General features: G+C 40.9%; 1 protein-coding gene across 2 annotated transcripts in view; it reads left to right on the top strand.

Annotated features, from left to right (window-relative positions):
* SEMA5A (semaphorin 5A) overlaps positions 1-23,184 on the top strand; it is a 524,772-nt gene that overhangs the window by 422,259 nt on the left and 79,329 nt on the right. For both annotated transcript variants that reach the window (XM_037799396.1, XM_037799395.1), the window contains 3 exons: positions 8,411-8,528; positions 14,508-14,689; positions 21,126-21,269. In XM_037799396.1, the coding sequence (XP_037655324.1) occupies positions 8,411-8,528; positions 14,508-14,689; positions 21,126-21,269 (444 nt within the window). The remainder of the gene's footprint in view (positions 1-8,410; positions 8,529-14,507; positions 14,690-21,125; positions 21,270-23,184) is intronic.

The following is a 23,184-nucleotide window of genomic DNA, read 5'->3' as shown; positions in this document are numbered from 1 at the left end:
TTCAGCCATGAATGGCTGTCCCAGGCGCTCACCCTCTCCAGGCAGAGAAAACACTTCTTCTCTCCAGGCTGAGGGCATCATCATTCTGCCAAGTCGAGATGAACCTGTGAACTCAAGGGCCGGTTTTGCTTCAAGAAGCAGTGGAAAAGCCATCTGGTAGGGCCACCACTCACAGCAATGAAGGTGTCTTCCTTGACAGGCCTCTGATGTGGCCAATGTCTTTCTAGTGTAAACAGTGTAAATATCCTCTCCTAGCATCTCACTTCAGTAAGGCCTCATCCATGTTACACAGCCTCAGTGGGTATCAGGGGACAAGAAAATTGTCACCACAAATATATTTATATATATATGCAAGGCTTTTCATTATGTAAGCAATCACTTCCCTTGAATAAAAAGGATATTTTAAAATATTAAACGTCTTTTAAAAAGAAGGTGTTTTCTATACATTAGGAATAGTAAAACACAGGCACAAATTTTTATCTCATTATGAGGAAGTAAATTATTTCTGTTCCACGTTCACAATGACTTTCATATAAAAGTCAGCCTCAACAGCATTTTGTTTCATCCCATGGGGCACTAATCCCATCCCAGGGTCCTAAGGCCAGTGCAGTTGGAGCATCTCCCCTTTAGCTCTCAAACCTGAATGGCAAACAGGAGGCCAGGCTGCTCAGGGGCCCGCTCAGCCCTTTTGGTGGGCAAAGAGGGTGAGAAACCAGAAATCCCAAAGGTTGTTCTTCACATATGAAGAATGTATATCTGTGTCGATGTATATATGTGTACACTTGTGTAGAGACACACACACACAAGTTGTGATTTCAATTATGAAGCTACTGGAGTGTCCTATGATACAGAGGGAACTTCTAAATTAATTGAAAGCCGGGTCACGCTCACTCTGCATGGGAACACAGCGTGCCTGACACCGGAGGCATGAAATTTAGACTCAGACCTACATGAGGATTTTAGATCTTATAAGAACATTCTAATTTAAGGCTGCTGTTAACAACTCCTGTTGGTGCCAAGATGGATCCTGTTCAGCAGCCTTTGCGTCATCTTAGGTGTCCCCTTACACATCGATGGTCACTGTGGCCCTCCCTGATAAGCTTTGAGGTGTCACTGGGGTCGCCTTGCCCCAGAGGAAGGGTGCATCTAGTTGGGATGGACATAAAGCAAATGGCTCTAGCCATTGTTTATGTTTCTGATTTGGGCCTTAATGAAACCATTAGGATCTTGGGGCTCAGCCAGGAGCTTTAGCTTGGGATCCATGTCTGCGTTTATCTTCATCTCAACCACCTGTTTATCTGTTACCTTCCGACTGTGTGTGCTGGCAAACATGGGACCCCATTGTGCATGATACCCATTTTCCATTTCTTTGGGGTTTCCCTGTTGGGATGATGATAGAAGGACTCCCTGGCAATGGAAGAATATTAGGCACATAGAGAACTTTACCTCCCTTTCTCTTCACTCTCACTGTATGGTTTTCCTTCCTATTTCATAGAGAAAATAGAAGTTATTGATGAGAAATCTTTTTTCTGCCAACTACATTCTCCTAAATTCATGCCGTGTCTCTTTACCCCTCTGCCAGTGCCCTGGTACCTCCCCTTTCTGCTTTCTCCACCTTGGCTGGTTCTCTTCCATCTCTATTTAAATGTGTTGCAGTGCATGCCATCTTGAGACAGAAATAATGAGAATAAATGAATATGAACAACTAAATCTGCCATCTCACATCTGCCTCTAGCCACAGCTCCAGGTTGTGCTTCTCTTCACAGCCGCCGTCAATGACAGCCTTCTCCAAAAAATTGTCAACTCCTTTCTGTCCCATTCAGTCTAAAACAAGCGTCCTTCTGTCTTCACCCACCCCCTCCCCCCACCATTCTTATGAGACCGCTCTCGCCAAGGTCAGTACCTCCATGTACCAAATACAAAGAAAATGTGTCTGTTTTAATTGTGCTTGACCTCTCAGTGGCATTCATCACACTTTGTCCCTCTGTGATTGAAATAGTCTCTTCTCTTGGGTTCCAAACACCTTGCCCTCCTGGTTTGGGACCCTCTTCCTCCGTGGTCTTCCCCTTTTTACTTCCTCCCTGATATCTAAATAAATATTGAGATCTTCCAGGGCTTTCTCCTGGACTCGCGTTGCTTTTCTGGATTCCCTCACTGAGAGCCTCATCCTTCCCACAGCTCTGAATACTGCTCAGATGCCCACAGTGTTCACCCCGAGTCTCTACTCTAGCCTCACGCTCCCTCCAGAGTCACATCTAGACACACAGCACCTTACGTGGCATTTTCACTTGGATGTCTCCAAGGACCAAAGATAACATGGAATAAACCTAATTCTTGGTCTTCCCCTTTATCTCTATATTTCCTGCATTTTGACTCCGTCTCAATAAATGGTACATCCATCCTCCCTGTAGATCATTCCAGAAGCCTTCATGCCATGCTTATCACCTTCCTCTTCCTCATTCCCCACATTTATATCTATCATCAATGCTTATTTATTCAGCCCCTAAAGTATACCTCAAACCCACTGGGCCAGTTTGGATAGATTATGTCCCTCAGAAAAAAGCCATATTCTTTAATGCAATCTTGTGGGGCCAGATGTATTAGTGTTGATTATGTTTCCATGGAGATGTGACACAATCAACTGTGAGTAAAATGTTTGATTGGATTATTTCCATGGAGATATGGACTCCACCCATTCAGGGTGGGTCTTGATTTAATCACTGGAGTCCTATAAAAGAGCTCACAAACAGTAGGACCTCAGAGCAGCTGAGAGTGACATTTTGGAGACAGCCACTGAAAGCAGACTTTTGCTAAGACTTTGGAGATGCTAGCCCAGAGTTTGCTCTGGAGAAGCTAAGAGAGGACAAACGCCCCAAGAGCAACATTTTGAAGAAAGCACAGAAGCTGACAAAGGAGCTGGAACACAAACTGAGATCAGCAGACGCCAGCCCCGTGCCTTCCCAGCTAACAGGTTTTCCGGGCACCGTTGCCTTCCTTCGTTGAAGGTATACTCATGTTGATGCCTTCATTTGGACATTTCCATGGCCTTCAGACTGTAAATTTGTGACTAATAAACTCCCTTTATAAAAGCCAATCCATTTCTGGTGTTTTGCATAATGACAGCTTTAGCAAACCAGAACACCCACCTATCTGTTTCTGCATCTCTGCCAGCATTCTGATGAAAGCCAGTGGACACTAGTGGTCCCCATTGGTCTCCCCCTTTCCGCTCTCCTCCCCACCATACACCGTACAACACTAGTCTGGGCAAATTGCCACATCACGCCCGCCGCACCTTCATGCTCACAGCTCTTCCGGGATGTACTTGGCGCTTACAGGGAGGCCCTGAGTCTCAAATGGGGCTCGAGTCCTCCAGAGCCAGCCAGAGCCAGCCTCCTTTCCTCAGTCCCAGGTTCTTTCCCACCTCGGCGCCTTCCCCACTCTGGTTTCTCTGCCACTATGTTTTATTTTCCCTGTCACTCATCACCTGGTCACTTTCTGTTCATTGCATTGGTCCTAATTTAAATGCCACTGCCCACATATCACCTGGCCCCACACCCACCCATCTAGATGGGGTTTCCCGGAACTCTTAAGGCCCTTTGGATTTGTCCTTCATAGTCAGTTATTACTATTTATTGGGATAATTGTGTAATATTTATTTCCTTCTACTAAATGGTAAGTTATCGGAGGTAGTGATTGTTTTTTTTAACCACAGTACATCCAGCATTTTCAGTGTCTAGTAACTCGTAGGTGACCATATGCTGAGTAAGCACATGAATTGAAACACGTATGAATACATTTTGCTAATATGGCAAAAATCCTTAATATCAAAATGGGGCTGATATAATGACAATTTTAGTGTGACAGAAACAAGCCAGACCAATATATGGATGATATAATATATGGAGGGATCCTATTCAATAATAGACTCCAACTTTCCAGAAATGCAGTGAAAATATTTTAATGAATATACCTATTTTTCCTGTTACTCAAATTAACAAACAGCATAATTACATACTTTAAAGCGTAACAGTATAGTTTAGATAAATATTCTTTTTGTTGTGTAAAATGGAAAGTAGAATTTATCCTTCTAAGATCAAGGTCTGCCTGTGAATGTATGGTTAGCTCTAAAAATACTCTAATAAATGTGTCTTCAAAATTAAACCTTCAGATTCTAATCAACACCATTCACTGAATTCAGAAACTTTCAAATAACAGAGTCATATATAAAACAAGAATAGGTTATTAAGTCAACAAAACGAGACAAATATTTTTATTAAAATATTCATTACACAAGGAAAAACATTCTCGAAGTGGAATAAAGAAATGCCAGTTTCCTGACGGCTGCGCTCATGGGAAGCCCATGTTTTTCCACATGGTCTCTTTAAGGGGTTCAACTTCCAAAAATAATAACTTATGATGACCAGGTTTCCTAAGGTATAATTTAGAATTAAGGTAGAACACATCAGAATTTTTCCCATAGTGTAAAAATTTTGCATGAGAAAAGTATATTTATATATGAATGGTATTTTTATTGAATGGGCATTTGTGTTTGCATAGAAGTTGTAATATTTTAAGGTATAAGTGGCATGTTAGGAACAGGCAGACCCGTGGGCATTACCGGAAGAGAGAGATGTTATTACAGGCAGCTTTTCATTTAAAACAGCCCAGACCACTCTCCTTTAACAGTGTGGCATTGTTTCAGGTCTCCAGACGCTTTGCAGGGGTAAACCTGGAGCAAAGTCAGGGAGCCTGCAGAATTTTCCCCTTTTTGGAAGTTTCATTTTGCTAATGGCCACATTGCCTTAGTAAGAAACATGAAAAGGAACATTCAGGAGTTTTCAGATAATTCAAAGTGCAGTTTTGCCACGTCCATCCACCAACATGAAAATGGGGTCACACACAGACTTCAGATGTGTGATATGCACTGTGTCAGTCTGTCGATAGCAAGTTAACCTCTTGCTTAGTTTAGCTTCAGGAGCCACAAACATAAATGTGTTCCTCTGGACACTTCAGTGGGACTGGGACCCTCACAGGTCAGAGCCCACCGTCACAGCGGGATGGGGTCGTAGCAGGAAGCAGGGGGGCTGCCAGTCCCCACCTTGTACCTGAGAGGGTCTCCAAGGTTGCAGGTGAAGGGACTCCAGATGTCCAGAAACTTCCTCTGGGCATTTTCCTCTAGCACAACTTCTGCACGTGCTAAGTTACTCAGGGAGGATTCCCTCACCCCTCGCCTCCTTACATATGTGCAAGACCGATTTCTGAGATACGAAGATGTACACTTTCCACAGTCTTAGGTGGTCCTTGGTTGGGGTGTTTTATTCTCTTCTTTCCTGTCCCCTGCAAAAAAGGAAAGTGTTACTAAATCAATTAAGTGTCTTAAAAACCCTGACTTCTTACAACTGATATATCTGGGATATGTCCTGTGTTCAACAGAATTGAGCATTGAAATGAATTTTCATTTGAAGCAGTAAAGAATTGGAAATTATATTACCAAACCTCAAAAACTGGAGATTTAATTATGCTGATACTCACCCTTTCTGTTGTAAATTAGTATACCTGAATTCTATAGACAGAGGGAAGAGAGGCCATTTGCACAGCCTTTATCTTACTCCGCCTCTGGATCTGTTTGCATTAATGAGAGGTCTGAGAAGTCTAGGTTTAAAAAATCAAACAACAAATTTGTTTTTGTTTTTTTTTTTTAATTTTGAGGAGGGCAGGTAAGGGAGGGTACTAAAATAATTTCAGATGGACCAGAAACAGGGATGTAAGTGAAATGATGCAGTAGAAGATTCAAAAGTAATCACAGATAAATGTTTTTATGATCTTGAATCTGGAAAACTTCTAAATGTGGCACAAATTCCAGATAATCTGAAGTAAAGGATTGATAGGTTTTATTGCATAAAATTTTAGAATATTTATATCTCAAGAAAAAAAAAGATTTAATGACAAACAGTAATGAAACGTTACTGATGGAGGGCTAATTTTTTAATATAAAAGTTATTCTTTCCACGGACCACTTTAAAAAACAATGAAGCCAATGACCTAATCAAAAGGAAACAAAAGCAGGAGATTTACACACAAGGAAAATACAAATGATCAGTAGTACACACAAACCCTTATCTCCCTGATAACCAAAGAAATGAAAACGTTCAACTAGGAAATCCTTTTTCATCTCTTGGAAGAAAGGAGTCAATTTTAAAAATATAGCAGCATACATTGTGAAACAGAATGAGGACAAAAGGTCTCCCATATTGTTGATTGGGGCAAAATTAATAATATTCAATAACTCATCAATTTCCACTTCTTGGAATTTAGCATATCAAAAACATGTACATTGCAGCCTTGCTTTGAAAGGAAACTATTTAGATAAAGGTTGGTCACCAAGGTACTATAATACTATAAAGGTATAAAAAGGAAAAGATAGATCTTTATGTACTGATAACAAAAAGTGCCATGACATATCATTAGGTGTAAAGATCAAAACATGAAGCAGTGTGTGCAATCCCATTTGTATGTGTTGTATATAATTATATATCATATAATAATATATTTAATTGTATTATTTTATGTGTACAAATGTACATGTGTAATTATATAATTACATATAAACAACAAAACAGATATGTATCTTTAGACATATCCCTATGTGCATGTTTATATGCCTTTGACTTTATCCTTTACAACTTTTTTCTTGTCTGAATTTTTAAATGAAAATCTTATATGCTCAAGGTCACAAATCAGAGTTCTAAGGAGGTTGTGGTGATGGGTGATGGTTCACACCCCATCCTACCCCAACCTACTCCCGCCATGAGACACAGCCTCCTTTAAACACTTCTGTTGGAACTTCTTTGAGTGGTTCAAAAACAAATATTGTATGGCTTTGGCAACTTAATAAATAATTGTGTTCTGTCTCTGTGGCTTGATTTATCAACTTTTGACTCATCTTCCCTAGATGTGCAACCTTTGACTCAGCTTTCTCTGCTCTGTTTTTTTCATTTGTAAATGGCAATCAGGGTAGTACCTACTTGAGATACTGAATTTATAGGTTTGTTAGGAGGATCACATGGGCTAATCATGTTGGTCAAGTTCTTAGAATAGTGCCTTCTATTTGGTTAACATATGTGTTGATTGCGTTTGTTTTTATTATTAACATTGGCCTTACCATTACTGTGAGCTCCTTGTACTACCTCCCTGCCCCCATGTTCAATGGTTATGCTGATTTCTGGTTCCTCCTTGGTCAGCTGGCAGCTCCTTAACAGATCCTGTCTCTGTAAGTCGCACCCTATGTGTGGCTACCTGCAGCAAGTCCAGGCTGGCCCTCACCTCTCCCCCCTCAAGTCCATGTCATGCACGTGGACATCTTGGCCCTTGAGAGAGAGGGAGAATGCCCTGTGTCCAGTGCCCTCCTTGCCTACAGGGCCATCTTATGTATATCTTTGCCTCTCTCAATCTGATTCCTGTCTTTTTTCTCCATACTATTCAGCTTCTCTTTTATTTATGATGTAGAGTCCAAAATTCTCATTTAATAATGCCTGTGTTGATTACAAACTCTTTCGTTTAGGCAAAGTTAAAATAAAATAATCACCATTTACCATACTTCCAATATAATAAGTTGGATATTATAGACACAGTTTTTTGTTGAAGGGTTCTGGATGTACTTATTTGTCCTGGGCTGATTTTACATACTTTAAAATATTTTTTGGCCTCAGTTTTCTTATCAGTAAAGTGAAAATAATACTTCTTACATTCAAGTTAAGTGTCTAAATGATATAATAATTTGATACATCATAGTAGGTACTCAAAAATAATACCTTTATCAAGGTGATCATGTTGCTGCTGATGCTGCTGCTGATGATGGTGGTGGTGGTGATTGTGGTGGTGGTGGCGGTGGTGGTGTTGGTGGTGGTGGTGGTGGTGATGATGGTGGTTGTGATGATGGTGGTGGTGGTGGTGGTGATGATGGTGGTGATGGTGGTGGTGGTGATGGTGACGGTGGTGGCGACGATGACGATGATGAGATGATGTTATTAGTGGGGCTCATGATGATGACATTGATGGCAGTGATCGTGATGATTTTTTATCTTTGCAAAATTCTGGCAGTAGCTCTGCTCATGACACCAAAAGGCTGATGTTGACACACACTGTTATTTAGTCATCTGCCTTTCCTGTTGGAAAAAGTATAGATATTTTGACCAGAATAAATTATTTTATTTTAATGTAGACAGTTGCTGTCTAATATAGTCAACTACTTTCTGCAGTGTGCAGACAAAGTAGGCGCCCAATTTGATTTTCATAACAAATGTCAGTGTTGGGCTCCCACTTCCACTCCTGAGGGGCAGGCTCACCGTAGCTGGCATCTACTGCGGTGGGTAAAGCTGCATTTCTGATGACCTTTGTTGTGTGTTTCCAGTGCCTGCATTGGGGCTCAGGACCCCTACTGTGGCTGGGACATGGTGATGAAGAAATGCACGAGCCTGGAGGAGAGCCTGAGCATGACACAGTGGGAGCAGAGCATCTCCGAGTGTCCTGTAAGTGCCACTGGCCTCCGCAACTACCGCATGTACCAGTCAGGCATCTCCAGGATATATGTATATAGCTCCGTCTGTGTCTCTCTGTTGATCAATCAATCTGTCATCTCTCTATCTCTACAAAGAGATTTATTTTAAGGAATTGGATCTTCAGGGGCCTGGCCTGTCTGAGATTTATGGGCAGGCCAGCAGGCTAGAAACTCAGAGAGGAGTAGATGGTGTAGTCTTGAGGCAGAATTTCTTCTTTCTTTCTGGAACCCTCAGTTCTTTGCTTTTAAGGCTTCCAGCTGATTGGATGAGACCCACCCACATCATCAAGGGAAATCTCCTTTAAAGTCAGTTAATTGCAGAGGCCAATCCCATCCGCACAATACCTGGGTCTGTATTTGAATAAACAATTGGATACCATATCTTAGCCAAGTTGACACATAAGATTAACCATCACACTATATACTGGGACCCAGATCTCCTGCTATTTGTGGCCCCCTATTTCTGTGGTTTCCCTACTTTTTTTTGTGGAAAATTTCTTGCAAATCCCTAAACGCATTCAGCACTTAGCTCATACAGATGCCACGTGGATGCTGTTCATAAGTTATTTTGTCTGTTTTGAAGAGAATACATTGAAGAAAACAGTGCTGACTTGGTATTGGAGCTTAATATCTCTGTTTCATTCTCAAATTCTTAACTACCGAGTTTGGAGTGGACTATTTGTCCTTTTTAGCATGAATAAAATAGCGGCTTTGGCACCCATAAATTTCCCTTGGGAGCTACAATTCCAAAAGTGGAGAAAAGTAGCACTTTTAGAAGAGTGAACTAAAGGATGTCACCATTGACCCCCACATGGGACAGTGTCATCCATCCTGCTCAGGATCAAAGGAAGGTCTGGGAGGGTCACCTAATGTCAGTCCCTACACCGAACCCTGCAGAATGAGGAGCAGCTCTCTTGCTCTCCAAATCCATGGAAAGCAGATTCCCCACTTCCCTTTGGCCATCTATCTGTTTGGGTCCTCACACATACAAATCAGTTTTTAATGCCTTTAGAACCCTTAAATATAGTAGTCTCAAATTCTGTCTTCTCTTCTCAGAGAATATGAGCAGCAACTATTAACTTCCACATTGTTGACAAGTTATTAAATCTACACTTTGCTGACCCCTAACTTCTGGTCCCTGTGATTGTCAGTTCTGGCAAATCTCTGCAGGCCCAGGTGTCGAGGGCAGCACACAGCAACACAGTTAGTTATTGGAACCATTGCTCTTTCCGGATATAGTAGGAGAGTCTAAAGCCTCTGAACACAGTCCGTCTCTCTTTAGTCAAGGAACCTGCTCTTCCCATTACCTTAACCCCTTAACCATGTCAGTCCTTTAAGTTGTAAGTAGGGAAACCAAGCCCGGTGAGGTGGGGAAGGCCAGGGCTCTGTAAACCAGTATCTTTCCCCAAACGATGGGACAGGATGGAGAGGTCTGTCACTGGAAAGATTTTTGGATCGCCACAGGCAGGCTCTGAAAATCTTTGCAGATTTTCTCTGATTTTTAGAAGCAAACTTTTCTGCAGAGTCTCTTGAAATTGGTTAGACAAATGGCCATGCAAGTGGTAAGTCTCTTCTCATTTTCCAAAAACACTTTAAGAGCAGGAAGGCGTTCACCTTAAAGTCACTGCCGCAAGGAAAAAATTAAGTGCAATATCTGAAATGTAGCTCCAAAGTTAAGGTCATGTACTTCAGCAGAATCAGCAAATCTTCTTGTAGATCTTTGACCCAGTGTTTTTAATAGCGGACAAGGTGGAAAGAAAGAATCGCAGTTCTGCTTAGTAAGCAAGAAGGCCATCAGCCTGCAACACAAGACTATTTTTGTGGATATCTGAGAGGTGCTGATTCTGTAAAGGAGAATACACACATACACACCCATTTGGTTTGTAACGCCATGTCTTGTACGTTTCTACAGTCAAAAACTGGAGATGATATATTAAAGGTGACCAGAGGACAACCACTAAAATTGTTTCCTGCTGCTGGGAGGACAGTTTCCATTATACACTCAAGTACTTCCGGAAGACAGGGTGAGCCTTCCCAGGTGTCTGGACTGTCCCTTCCACCATGTCTGCTTTAAAAACACAGCTGAGTATTTTGTTCACTGAGAACTGAGATGTCATCTCTAATTCACTGTCAGTAAAATACAAATAACAAGATCTTTTTTTTTCTTTTTTACCTTGTACAAGGTGATTTCATTGTATTAAACCACCCACATCGTCTCACCCAAAGTAATTTGCCATATTTCAAAATACAGTTTTGATATGCAAAGCAGCCAACAGCGGGCAATATATTACATCACTTTGAGCAAAACACAGGAAAGAAAAACCATGTATTTTTCTGATTTATGTAGGCTACCATATAGAAATGGGAACTACCAAATTAACTAACTACTATTCTTATTATCTATTTCTTTCTAAAAACCTGCCTCTTAGAAATGAGCTATGTGAAAATTCTTGGCATTAATATACATTGGTCTTAACTTAGAGGAATATTTTTTAAAACTTTTAAAATGTAATTTGCTTATATGTTTTTTTTTTTTTAATGGAATGGGGGAAGGCTTAATTTTCTTGGCTAAATCTAGCATATTTCATCAAATCTGAGATGCCATTGTGTATGAAATTTACACTGTTTTATGTGCTGCTACTAAAGAAAAATGCTGCTATGGATTGCTAACTGATTTCAGAAATATCAAAATCCAAACTAATGAGAATAAAAATAATACAGCATTTTGTAATCAGTGAACTATTTTTCTGTTTTCACCTACGTATCATTATCCAAAGGAAAATAAGCTTTATCAGCTGAGTGATGTTTGAATGAAATCAAAGCATCTTCTATCCCACGTGAAACCCCAAGTTGACTAAGGAATCCTGTTATCTTGAGTTTCAGTAATGTTGATGATAACAAGGTCAACCTCAGATCCCCTGGTGTGAACCTACCAAGTAGAACTCCATGAACTTTGGCATCAATGATGGAGCACAACCAAGTTTGCCAAAATTAGGATCCCAGTCAGAAATCACACCATGATTTGTGTGTTAGATCCTGTGCTTCCCAGAGGTCAAGTTGGAGATGGGACCCCATAAACCTTCCTAGGGATTCAGGGATGTAAAGAAGATGTGTTCTCCACTTAAAGGTCCCTCTTTAAAAATTTTTATGCGTTTCTATTGCCAAAAGACAGAGCAGTAGCTTGCTGACATATTGATTAACATGCTCTTTGCTTATAAAACTGTAATTGAGGACATTACTCAGTTTAAGGGATTTGAAGTGCTTGAGCCAGATCTAAATCGACCTAACTAGAATGACTAGAATAATATATATGGCCTGCATAACTGATAATGTTGTTTAACAAGGGTTGTGTCCTCTTAAGAATCTACCTGGGCTTTATTTATGCATGTCCACCATCTGTATCCTTTGTGAGTAAATGGTTAGCTGCACAGCATATCATACAATGTGTCTCTGTTCCCCAATGCATCATGCAATAACTACCAAAATATGTAGATAAAATAAGAACCCAAGGGTCTTTCAATAAAAGGATTCTTTCCAGGCTACTGTGGACTTAGCATCTTTAGAATGAAAAGGGACCTTAGCAATGATCGAGCCCAAATCCACCCACTTAGAGAGGGCAACCCAAAGGCAAGAGTCTAAAGGACACACTCAGGTTCTAAAACTACATCAGGAAGGAAAGAGAGCTTGATCCAGTACTAAGTCCCAAGTGTCATTCCCCACTGTCAGTATCTCCCCAAGGCAGTGGCCAGTCTGTGGACCGGTGACCCAGGGGTCACCCTGCCAAGAATGCCCAGGTAGCACGTGAGACATCATTTCTGAATTTGTAATGAAATGTACTGTAAAAGAAAAGAAACAGATAATTCTGTGTCTATACCGTGTGTTCCATGCCCTTTTAGAGCTCAAGAGATCCTCACAGTCTTGTTGACCATTTCCTTGGTGTTTTAGACAGGAAAGCAGAGGCTAGGGGGACTGAGAGATTCTTCTTTGCCCCCAAATCTCTAATCTGTCACCAGTCTGCTCCTTCAAAGACTTTTCAATATTTCATGGATTGATAAACCTTAAAAAGAAAAATCCCAAAGCCTTCCCCAAACCATAGTACATCTTCACAGAGAAGCGAGGCTGATGGAGGCAATGGGATGTTTTCATTGAGCCTCTCTTAGAATGATGAAATGGGCAACCGTCCACTCCCTGCCCTCTCCTGCCCTGGTCCCAGCCCTGAGTGGCCAGCTTGCTCCCCACAGGCTTTCTTGTTCTCTTTCGTTCAGCCAAAGGGGAGCTGGGTAGGATGAGAGAAGGAGAGAGGCTGGGGACTTCCCTGCCCACCTTCTGTCAGGGCCTTCACCCCACTCTGAGAGCTGCTCCTCTGGGGCAGCCCCTCCCCTGGGCTTGAGCCCCCACTGGGCTCCAGTAACCCTGTCCTGCCCTCTCCTCTTCAGGCCAGGGGTGGTCACAGCTCCAGCGTCAAAGGTCCCTGGGGCTCGAGCATCCCCGAAGTTTCCCCTAACCCAGTCTGCACCTCTGCCAAGAGCACCTTGCCAGCATTCTCCTCAGAAGTCTCCTGAAGGGCCTCCATTTCTTTCCAGGAACCTGATAAATGCTGTGTCTTAAGGAGTAGACCCTTCATCTCTGGGACACCACCAGTAACGTGAAGCCATGTTATTTTGTGTTTTGTAACTTGTGGGGCTCATGTTCCCTGACACTATAGTCATATTCTAGAAGGTGTTGGAGAAGGAGCGTCTCCTGGCCCCATCTCCCCACTATCAGGCTGGGTCTGGCCCTAGTCTATGGTGAAAGAGGCCTGCAGAGAAGGAGGAGGCATTTCATGGGAAATTTTAGGAGCTTTACAATATGTTAAAGTACATGGATGCTGATATTTTAAGTAAATATATATTTTGGTTGTTTTTCATATATATATTGCTAAAAATAAAACATTTACTTTTAAGCTTTTTTAGGTTTTGCATCATTTTGGATGAGCAGTGATGTGGTTTTGGGGTTGGGAGCAGCGGGAAGGACAACCACCCTCCCACACGTCACATCACACACAGAACAGCTGCCCGATATCCCTGGCACAACCCAGCCCTCGGCTCTGAAATCCCCTCTTCGCGCAGTTCATCTGTTCAAGAATAATTAGCTCAGTGGGGAACGCCTCATATTGCTCATCCAAGTCCAGCCAGTGAACCAAAACCTGTCAGCAATTTGCATTAAAATTATGAAATGTTTTCAGTGCACAACTGCCCACACAGTAGACTCAGTTTCCCTTCTTCTATTCCCCGAGTGAGGCACGTGGTCCTGTATTTGTGTTTGTGAAACCAAAATGGAACATAGCGTCATTTTTATGTGGTCTTGTAACACTTTGACCTTTCGTTGAGTACTTTACTGTAGACTCTGTGCCAAACACTTGGAAATACTCACGTATGATTTTACTTCACTTTCCAGCCACAATGATGGGGTAGAAACTCTCATCACCCCACTTCATTTTTAAGTGTTCAAATCAGTGGCATTAATTGTATTTACAATTTTGTGATGCCGTCACCACCATCCATGACTGAACTTTTTTCATTGACCCAAACCACATTTCTTTTTTTTTTTTTTTTTGAGGTATGTAAAAATCCAACAGAGTTATACGTCTGTGGTTTTCCACTCCAATCCTTTCATTCCTTGGATTTCCCACATCAGTGGACCCTACCAACATAGCCTGGCTGCCGGGCCATTATTCTCTTTCACTCCTTTATTTCTTCTTTTTTCTTCTTTCTCTTCTTCGTATTCATCAACCTGTCCACCAAACACCTCTGCTACTTTCACTTTGAAATGCTTCCGCATACATCTGTCAAATTCTAATAAAAACAGCTGTCAGTGGGTTCTAATTGTCCTGGGAGGGCTCTTTTGGTTTCCTCCTGTGTGTTATCGGCCTTACCCCTTTATGACACTCTGCTTTGTCTCTGGTTCCTAGACCAGGAATCTCACCGTGGACGGGCACTTCGGCGTCTGGTCTCCATGGACGCCCTGCACACACACGGACGGCGGCACCGTGGGCTCCTGTCTCTGCCGAACCCGCTCCTGCGACAGCCCGGCCCCGCAGTGTGGGGGCTGGCGGTGCAGCGGCCCCAGCATGGAGATCGCCAACTGCTCCAGGTGTGCTCTCGGAACACGGCGGAGACACTTCCACGGGTTAAACTCAGATGGTAGACCAGGTTGGGAAATCATTCCTACCACGTATCTTCTTCCCCTTTCTAGAGAAAGGGGCAGAAAGACATGGAAACTTACCACCTAAAAAGTACATGATTGATGGAAGGAAATGTTACCATTTTAATTAAAATTTAAATCTAAACATACCTGCAGGTTCACTAGATTAGGAAAAATATTTCTGATTTGCACACTGCTGTTGCTTGTTTGAGGTAACAAGTCTATGTTGTTAAAATCTTTCTGGAATATATAGATTAATAGTCCCTTAATGATAGAACATATTACATTTGTTGCAAATCAACCTAATCCATTGAGCTGTTCACAGCTGTCACTTTCTTTTTCGATGGCATCAGTGACTCCCAAGGGTCAGAAGAGGTAGGGGAGAGCTGGAGCCCTTCTCTCGTGACCTTTCCAGGAGGTGGCAGCCAGTGAGAGCCAAGTCTCAGACAAAATTCTGCCACAGAGTGTTTGTCAATAAAATTAATAATAAAAATTATATATATATTAACTACCAAAACAAAAAAATATGAACAAAATAACTAGCAAAGGAGATGCTTTCCACATTCTTGTAGTTGACGCCATTGGCTGTTCTGGAAATACGTGCCTCCAAAATTAGCACATGCCTTGTGATGTGCCTGAAAGCCTAGTTTCATTCATTTATTTTTGCATCTGCTGTCATTTAAATGAGTACTGTGCCAGTTTGAAACTGTTATGGACCCCAAAAGAGCCATGATCTTTTTTTTTAAATTAAATTCAGTTTTTTTGAGATATATTCACATACCGTACAATCATACATGGTGTACAATCAGCTGTTCACAGTACCATCATGTAGTTATACATTCATCACCCCAATCTACTTTTGAACATTTTCCTTACACCAGAAAGAATAAGAATAAAAAATAAAAGTAAAAAAGAACACTAAATCATCACCCCCATCCCATCCTATTTTTCAGTTAGTTTTTGTCCCCATTTTTCTACTCATCCATCCATACAGCGGATAGAGGGAGTGTGAGCCACAAGGCTTTCACGGTCACACTGTCACCTCTTGTAATTTACATTGTTATACAATTGGCTTCAAGAGTCCAGGCTACTGGGCTGGAGTTTGATAGTTTCAGGTATTTACTTCTAGCTATTCCAATACATTAAAGCCTAAAAAGTGTTATCTACATAGTGCATAAGAATGTCCACCGGAGTGACCTCTTGACTCCATCTGAAATCTCTCAACCACTGAAACTTTATTTCATTTCATTTTGCATCCCCCTTTTGGTCAAGAAGATGTTCTCAATACCACGATGCCAGGTTCATCCCCGGGAGTCATGTCCTGCGTTGCCAGGGAGATTTACACCCCTGGGAGTCAGGTCCCACATAGTGGGGAGGGCAGTGAGTTCACCTGCCGAGTTGAGCCATGATCTTTTGATCCAATCTTATTGGGTAGAACATTTTGAGTAAATATTTCCATGGAGCTGAGGACCCCACCCATTCAGGGGGTCTTGATTGGTTCACTGGAGTACTTAAGATGCTGACACTTGGAGACACTTGGGCAGAAGGATGTTTGGAGATGCTAAGCTAAGAGATGAAGCCCAGAGTTTGCCCTAGAGAAGCTAAGAGAGGAACCCCAGATGCTTAGAGAGAAACACCCCAGGAGACCAAGCAGAGAGCTGAGAGCAGCTAAGAGAAACAAAATGCCAAAGACATTTTTTGGAGAAAGCCATTTTGAAACACACTCTGGGAGCAGAGGACCAGCAGACACCAGCCGTGTGCCTTCCCCCCGACAGAGGTGTTCCGGGCGCCATTGGCCTTCTGTCAGTGAGGGTAGCCTCTTGTTGATGCCTTAGTTCGGACACATTTGTAGAACTGTAAATTTGTAACCTAATGAACCCCCTGTATAAAAGCCAACCCATTTCTGGTATTTTGCATAACAGCAGCTTTAGCAAATCAGAACAGCTTGACATCTATTTTTTTTCCATCAATAGTTGCAATGATATAATTTCTAACTTCCACATCAGTATTTAGATACACACTGGAATCTAAATACCATAGTAATTTGATACTCACCATCTCATTTAAAAATTGATGAACATCCTAATTTAACTTTCAGAAATTTTATATTTTTCTTCTCCTCAGCTTACTATTTCCATTCTATTTCCCTTATAAAGTCCTATCCTATCTTACTATGTTTTTATGTTTGAAAGTTTTACATTGGTCACCCTATCATACTTCTCTGTAACTATCACAAAATCAATATATATATATGGAAACTTTACTAAAAATTCTTTCCAATAGCTATATAACTTTACATTATAATACATGCATTCTGGAAGTTAGTACACAATCAGTCTAAACAACTCAACACATTCTATTTGATAAACAACTATTTATCATAAAATAAGATTTTATTGGAAATCCATTCGTAATGCAGTTGTTTCTAGTTCCCAATCACTTTTACTACCCAGGGATGAATGCTGCTTCTTGCCTGGATGAGGAAGTCTTAGTACGAATTGCATCCCTCTTCTTTACTTTTCTAGTTATATGTGCTGATAGGCATGACTAACATGAGATTAAAATGTAGGATCACTGCATTATCACTCACTTTTCCAAACTCATTTGATGCTATTTGCCAAAAGCATGGTAATCTAATGTTAAAGATTGTTTTTAATGACCTATGTAAGTTGATAACTTGTTTGTGTTAGCTTTCAATTTTATTTTGGACACAAAAAATTAGAAAGCACCTAACTTGCAAAAGGATTTTTTGCCCTGACAGTACCATCATTTATATCCTCAGTTCTTGCAAAGTACATCAAGAAGACATTAAGAAGGCTGATCAAATGAAGCTAAATTAAACCTGTCACCCTTGACTTATAAATACCTTGTTTAAAATGTTATACTAAAAAAGTGTTGGGAGATTCAAAATATTGTTAATTCAATACATTGAGTCAATATAAGTTTTTTATGAAATGCATTTATTTCATCACATCATTTAAATATGTTTTCTCAATATCTTGGCACAGCAGATGAAAGACATTAAATTCATGAAAAAAAAATCGAGAACATAAAGTAATTAGCTATGCCCAACTTCAGGGGCCACGTCAGACTGACTATTGATTAGAAAAACCTGTTTTCATTTTTAATTGAATTAAACAGGTCAGTGTGCATCTTCATGACACCATCTCACTTCTGAATTCTGATTCTCAGAGAGGGAGGGAGGGAGAGAGACAGATAGAGCTGGCTAAATAGAAACGTAGAAGGGAAGGGGAAGTCCTGGAGCCTTCACCTGGTTTGTCATTTTCTTGCAGCCTTCAGTTCTCCTTACCTATGTCTATGTTTTGTTTTGTTTTTTTAATTACCCATACTTTCATGGGATTTTTCCCCTGGATCAAACCACGTGTCCTGGGTTGGTTAGAAAAACAGATTCCTTGAAAGAGATCTGTGTGCAGGAAATAGATGGAAGTGTCCTCAGCCAACACCTGTGAGGACGGAAGGACAGAAGGTTGTGCAGCTGATGAGCTGGACTGTGGTTGGTGCAGGCCTGGTCCTTAACTGATCCCGCTGGGAGCTCTGTAGCCAGCGTGACCCTGCTAGCTGTGGGACCCTCTCAGCTGAGAGCCAGGGGCTCCCCTCTCAGCAGCTGGGAAGTGAGGAGCTCAGTTCTCAAGGCCAGGCCAGGGAGAATCCGCAGCCATCACTCCTGTGCTTTGGCAGTAGGGGAGAAAGAAGCAGCCGAGTCCTTGATCAGAAACCTCTGCTCTACTGTGCAGTATGTCTGACCTCAGAACATCCTAACTCAGTTACCCCAGGTCCCGGGCAACGAGTGGTACAGTTCAAATAATGAGTCACCGAGTAAGGCTTCCATTTCCTCTATCGCTGTGTCGGCAGTGGTGGGGATGATGGTTTTTTTGCTTATTTGTCTGTTTTTGTCTTTTACCACTATACTCAAGTTGCTCCGCCACCCTTTGCACCGACATCACCTAGTTTGAAACAAGCCTCAGACTCAAGCTTCCTCTTCGGTTAATTTTGAGTATTTAAGAAAAGTACTCTCTTCTTTCCACGGGACCCTATTTGAAATGCACAAACCTCTGGAGCGTTGTCTATGAAGTTGCTGACAATGACTTTCAGCCTGGATGATCCAATTGTGCCCGAGGGGAAAGGGAGGAGAGTAAAGGAAAGTGGAGGGGCAGAAGGCCGTCTTGGCCCTGGGCTCCCGTTTTCCATAGGCCAGCTCAGATCACGTCACAAAGCAGAAAAGATGCCATGGAGAATATCAGGGATATAGAGGTTAGAGTCTTCAGTGTTTTGACAGAAAACAAAGGCAAAAGAGATGCATAGTAACTTAATTTTTATAAAACTGAGATGTTTCCAACTGATACCTGGCAGAAACTATAAAGCTGCTAAATTGTTATTGTTTGAAGATCACAAGGAGATACTAATACTCCTTTTTATATCATTTAATGGGAAAAAAGGACGATCAGGTGCAGTACTGGGAATAGTTTATTGATATATCTTCAGCTCTGCTTCTATTTGGAATGTTTATGTGTGTAAGTGGATTGCTTTGAACTGCCAATCATAAAAATGATCCATTTTCTGATACATCTTTTTATGCTACTTCTTTGGTTGCCTGCAACTGTGTCTGCCTCTAAGTACCATTTGGAAATAGGCAAACCTAGATGCATATAATGAACACAACCATATAAAACTGCCCACGCTTATTTCCTCACTTATGTTCCTATTACTTACATTTATTTTTATTTACCTACCTCCCATATACGACATGTTCCATATATTGTGAACAGGATCTATCATAAAATGCTATGTTTATTAAACAGTTAGGCAAATTAAGCATTTCCAAACTATTCTGGAAGCAGTGTTTTCTGCATTATCTAACATTACAGCTTTGCTGACACATAAATTTTGAGAGTAAAAATGTTATTTATGTTGAATTTGATATTGATGCTTTTAAATATAATTTGATAAATTGTTTTGTTAGTTTTAAAAAGATTATAGGTAATGGCATAATATACTAGCTAATCACCCTCATGGGAAATTTGGGAGGATCCATCTTATTTTGTGATTCTTTGGTTTAAATTATCGTAAAACAGCTATACTGTAATATCATACATTAAGCCATCACTATATATTTTTACTTATGTCACTATTAACTCTCAGAAAGTAAAACTGGGAGATATGAAATATTTTGAATTTTTTCAGAAAAATTTTCATTTGAAATTATTTTAGAAATTATATATTCGACTTATTGTTTATCCTGGGACACAATAGTGTGGATGGACCTGCATGTTTTTTAAGGAAGGTATAAAAGTAAAAATGGGAATTAATATGAGTTGAGCTTTCTGAATGGAAATCTGAATCCCATGGATGAGGGTAACGGATATCCATGGAAATGCATATGTGCTTTGAGAAGAAAAAATTTCACGTGCAGTGGATGGATGGAAGTTTGGACTCTGGATTTTATAGCTATTTTAACACTCTGTCTTTAATATTTCCTATGTTTTGTTTTGTTTTGTTTTGTTTTTTTTTGATAGCAGGGACAGACTGCTAGGAAGATAGTTAAATTATAAACAGTCTGAATGGAGGCATTTTTAGAAAAAAATGCAATATTAAAAAAGTTTCTTTAATAGTCTCTGGTGGTTTATTAGCCACCAGTGGTTTATTTTATTTTATATTTTTACCTATACACGTTATAATAGATCTATATTGTTACATAAATCTACATAGATATATGCAATTTGCACTCTTTATTTATGCTCTTTAAATCTTTGTCAATTTGCAAGAAAGTGGCTAAGGATTTGAATTTAAATATCCTTTCTTTAGTCTTTAATAAAGTTTCTTTTAAAGCTTTGAACATTATAGCAGTCATTTACTTATATGTGAACGCTATGAAGAAAATTATTGATATTCACTGACGTTAACAGAGTTTAAAGGCACATTATGTACAGGTTTTAGATAATTATTTTGTCCAAATGTGCATTTTTTCATAGATTATAACAGATAAATCACAAGACCAATAAAATCATAAACTCTGGGGGTTTTGACATTCATCTTTAACTGCTTTTCAATGAAATAATTATTCTTCATTCATTCAACATTTTTCATGACTGAAGTTTCAAAACAGTTTCTAATATTTTGAATTAAAAATGCATTTAAAACTTTATCCTCAAAGTCCACATCCTGACTCTAAAATGAGATACCCGGAAACAAAAAGCAAAACGCGGGAGCTGAGACGCGTTCCTGGTACTTCACCATTTCGCGCGCGGTCCCACAGTCGGATGGCGGAGGTGCAGGAGCGACGGGGGCTGGGTGGTGGGTGCAGAGGGGGTGCCCTCTGGAGCCAGGTTCCCTGGGTGACCCCATCTCGTCCCTCACCTTTCCCCAGGAACGGAGGCTGGACGCCCTGGACCTCGTGGTCGCCCTGCAGCACCACCTGTGGCATCGGCTTCCAGGTGCGCCAGCGGTCCTGCAGCAACCCCACCCCGCGGCACGGGGGCCGGGTGTGCGTGGGACAGAACCGCGAGGAGAGGTAGGTGCCCGCCGCGCCCGCAGCGCCGCCCGCAGCTGCCGGCGTCCCGCGCCCGCCGGTTCCCTGCGCTGTCAGTGCGCGTCCAGCTTCGCGCACCTGTGGCATCCCTCGCTGTTGGTCGAGTCGTCCTCTTCTCCTCCTGACGTCCCTAAGTGTGGACGGAAGCCTCAGTTTGGCAGCTCACTCGGCCACTGGGGCGCCCTCGGGTGGGGGGCTGAGCCGGCCCCACCAGCCTGGATGCGGGGGAGCAGGCACCCCTGGGCGCCCCGGAGACTGGGGAACGCAGGCTGCCTTGTTAGAATCCCACTAGACCCGGCTCCTGGCCTGCAATTCCAGTAGGAACTAATAAGGTCCCAGGTCGGGATATCATTGGTTGGATAAGGTAAAGTTTTCCCTTAAAATTAAATTAAGTGACTGCAACACATGTGAGAACATATTCAGGATTTTGGTTATATTTTATATTTGATATTTTGGTTAGATTTTACTCAAGTCTTTAACAGATACCCTCGGTGAAGATGCGGGATAACCTGAATTGGGGGATTCTTTTCCTTGTCTGTCTTAAGTTTTCAGCATGTTGTTGGGACATTTCAGCTGAGTCTTGAATTTAACGTTTTGTCGCTTTGTATAGAATTAGACATTTGGTTTCAGCCTCATAAAAAAAAAAAATCTACAGTTTTGATCACTGAATTTTTCATGCATATTTAAAGTATATTCCAGATTATTGAGAGATAATCTAAGTAGGTGAATTTCACATTGCTCTTAAGATTTTTATTCCACCACATGCCATATACTTTGTATTCTATGGATCCATGGAAAATTAAATAGCTTTCAGTGCTCTTTAATTAAATTGTTCTAAGGCTTATACCAGGTCACGTGGGTTCTTAGGGCACTTTTTGTGGAAATGTTTTATAAAAATACTATCTACAGTTATTTGCTATGTTGCTATTTAAATATTTTTAAATGTCCATATAGATAGTTTTCTATTAGATATATATTACAAATGAAAGACAGCCAGGGACAATCATTACTTTCTTTCTTCACTGTGTCCCAAAATAGCCTAGTAAGATTCCATCGCTTTAACTAAGAGAGAAATGAAAGGTGATGTTAGCAAAGCAGAATTTGTCATTTTTGAAGTAGTCCCCCAAAACAGACCTGTACCAGTTCTGTCATTTTCTATATAAGACCAATTGATAAGTGGGAAAGTCCATTATGGAAGTGTTGTCCCCCTGCCCTTTCCAAGCCTTGTGAGATGGAGGATTGGTTGGAAGTTTTAATATGCTCTAATGTGTCACATAATACAGTCCATTCAGGCAAAGTCACCTTCATTTGCCCAAAACTGCCCCTAGATCACGGTACCTCTACAAACCTAACACCTGTAAGCAGCTTCCCAGACTGACAGCAGAGGAAGGAAGAGACTATTTAACCCTCTAGTTATATCCATATTCATGTTCTGTATTCACATAGGATTCCCGGGTGATTGGACATAAAGCTACATCTTCAGAAAAGACCTAGGTGGCTAGCGTATTTGGTAGACTTACATTAAAAAGTTTTTGTTTTGTTTTATTTTGTTTTGTTTTAGCAGAAAAAAAGATTTATTTGGATTAGAAGAATGTTTGCTTAGGAGAGGAAAATTTAAATTTAAGTAATAAATGGAAGCCAATGAGATAGATGGGAAGAACAGGAACTAGGTAAGATTTTTATAAAGATAGAAGCCTCACTTTTTTTAATGCAATTTTATTGGGATATGTTCATATGCCAGATAATTATTCAAAGTGTATAATCAATGGTTGACAGTATCATATGTGGTTGTGCATTTATTGGTTGTGCAATCAATTTTTGAACATTTTTTTTACTCCAAAAAATAAATAAATAAAAAAGGACATCCAAAACATCCCATAGCCCTTATCCCCACCCC

This window comes from Choloepus didactylus, chromosome 11 (assembly GCF_015220235.1).
Source record: "Choloepus didactylus isolate mChoDid1 chromosome 11, mChoDid1.pri, whole genome shotgun sequence".
Classification (NCBI taxonomy): Eukaryota; Metazoa; Chordata; class Mammalia; order Pilosa; family Megalonychidae; genus Choloepus; species Choloepus didactylus.
This window is presented reverse-complemented; position numbering and strand designations above follow the sequence as displayed.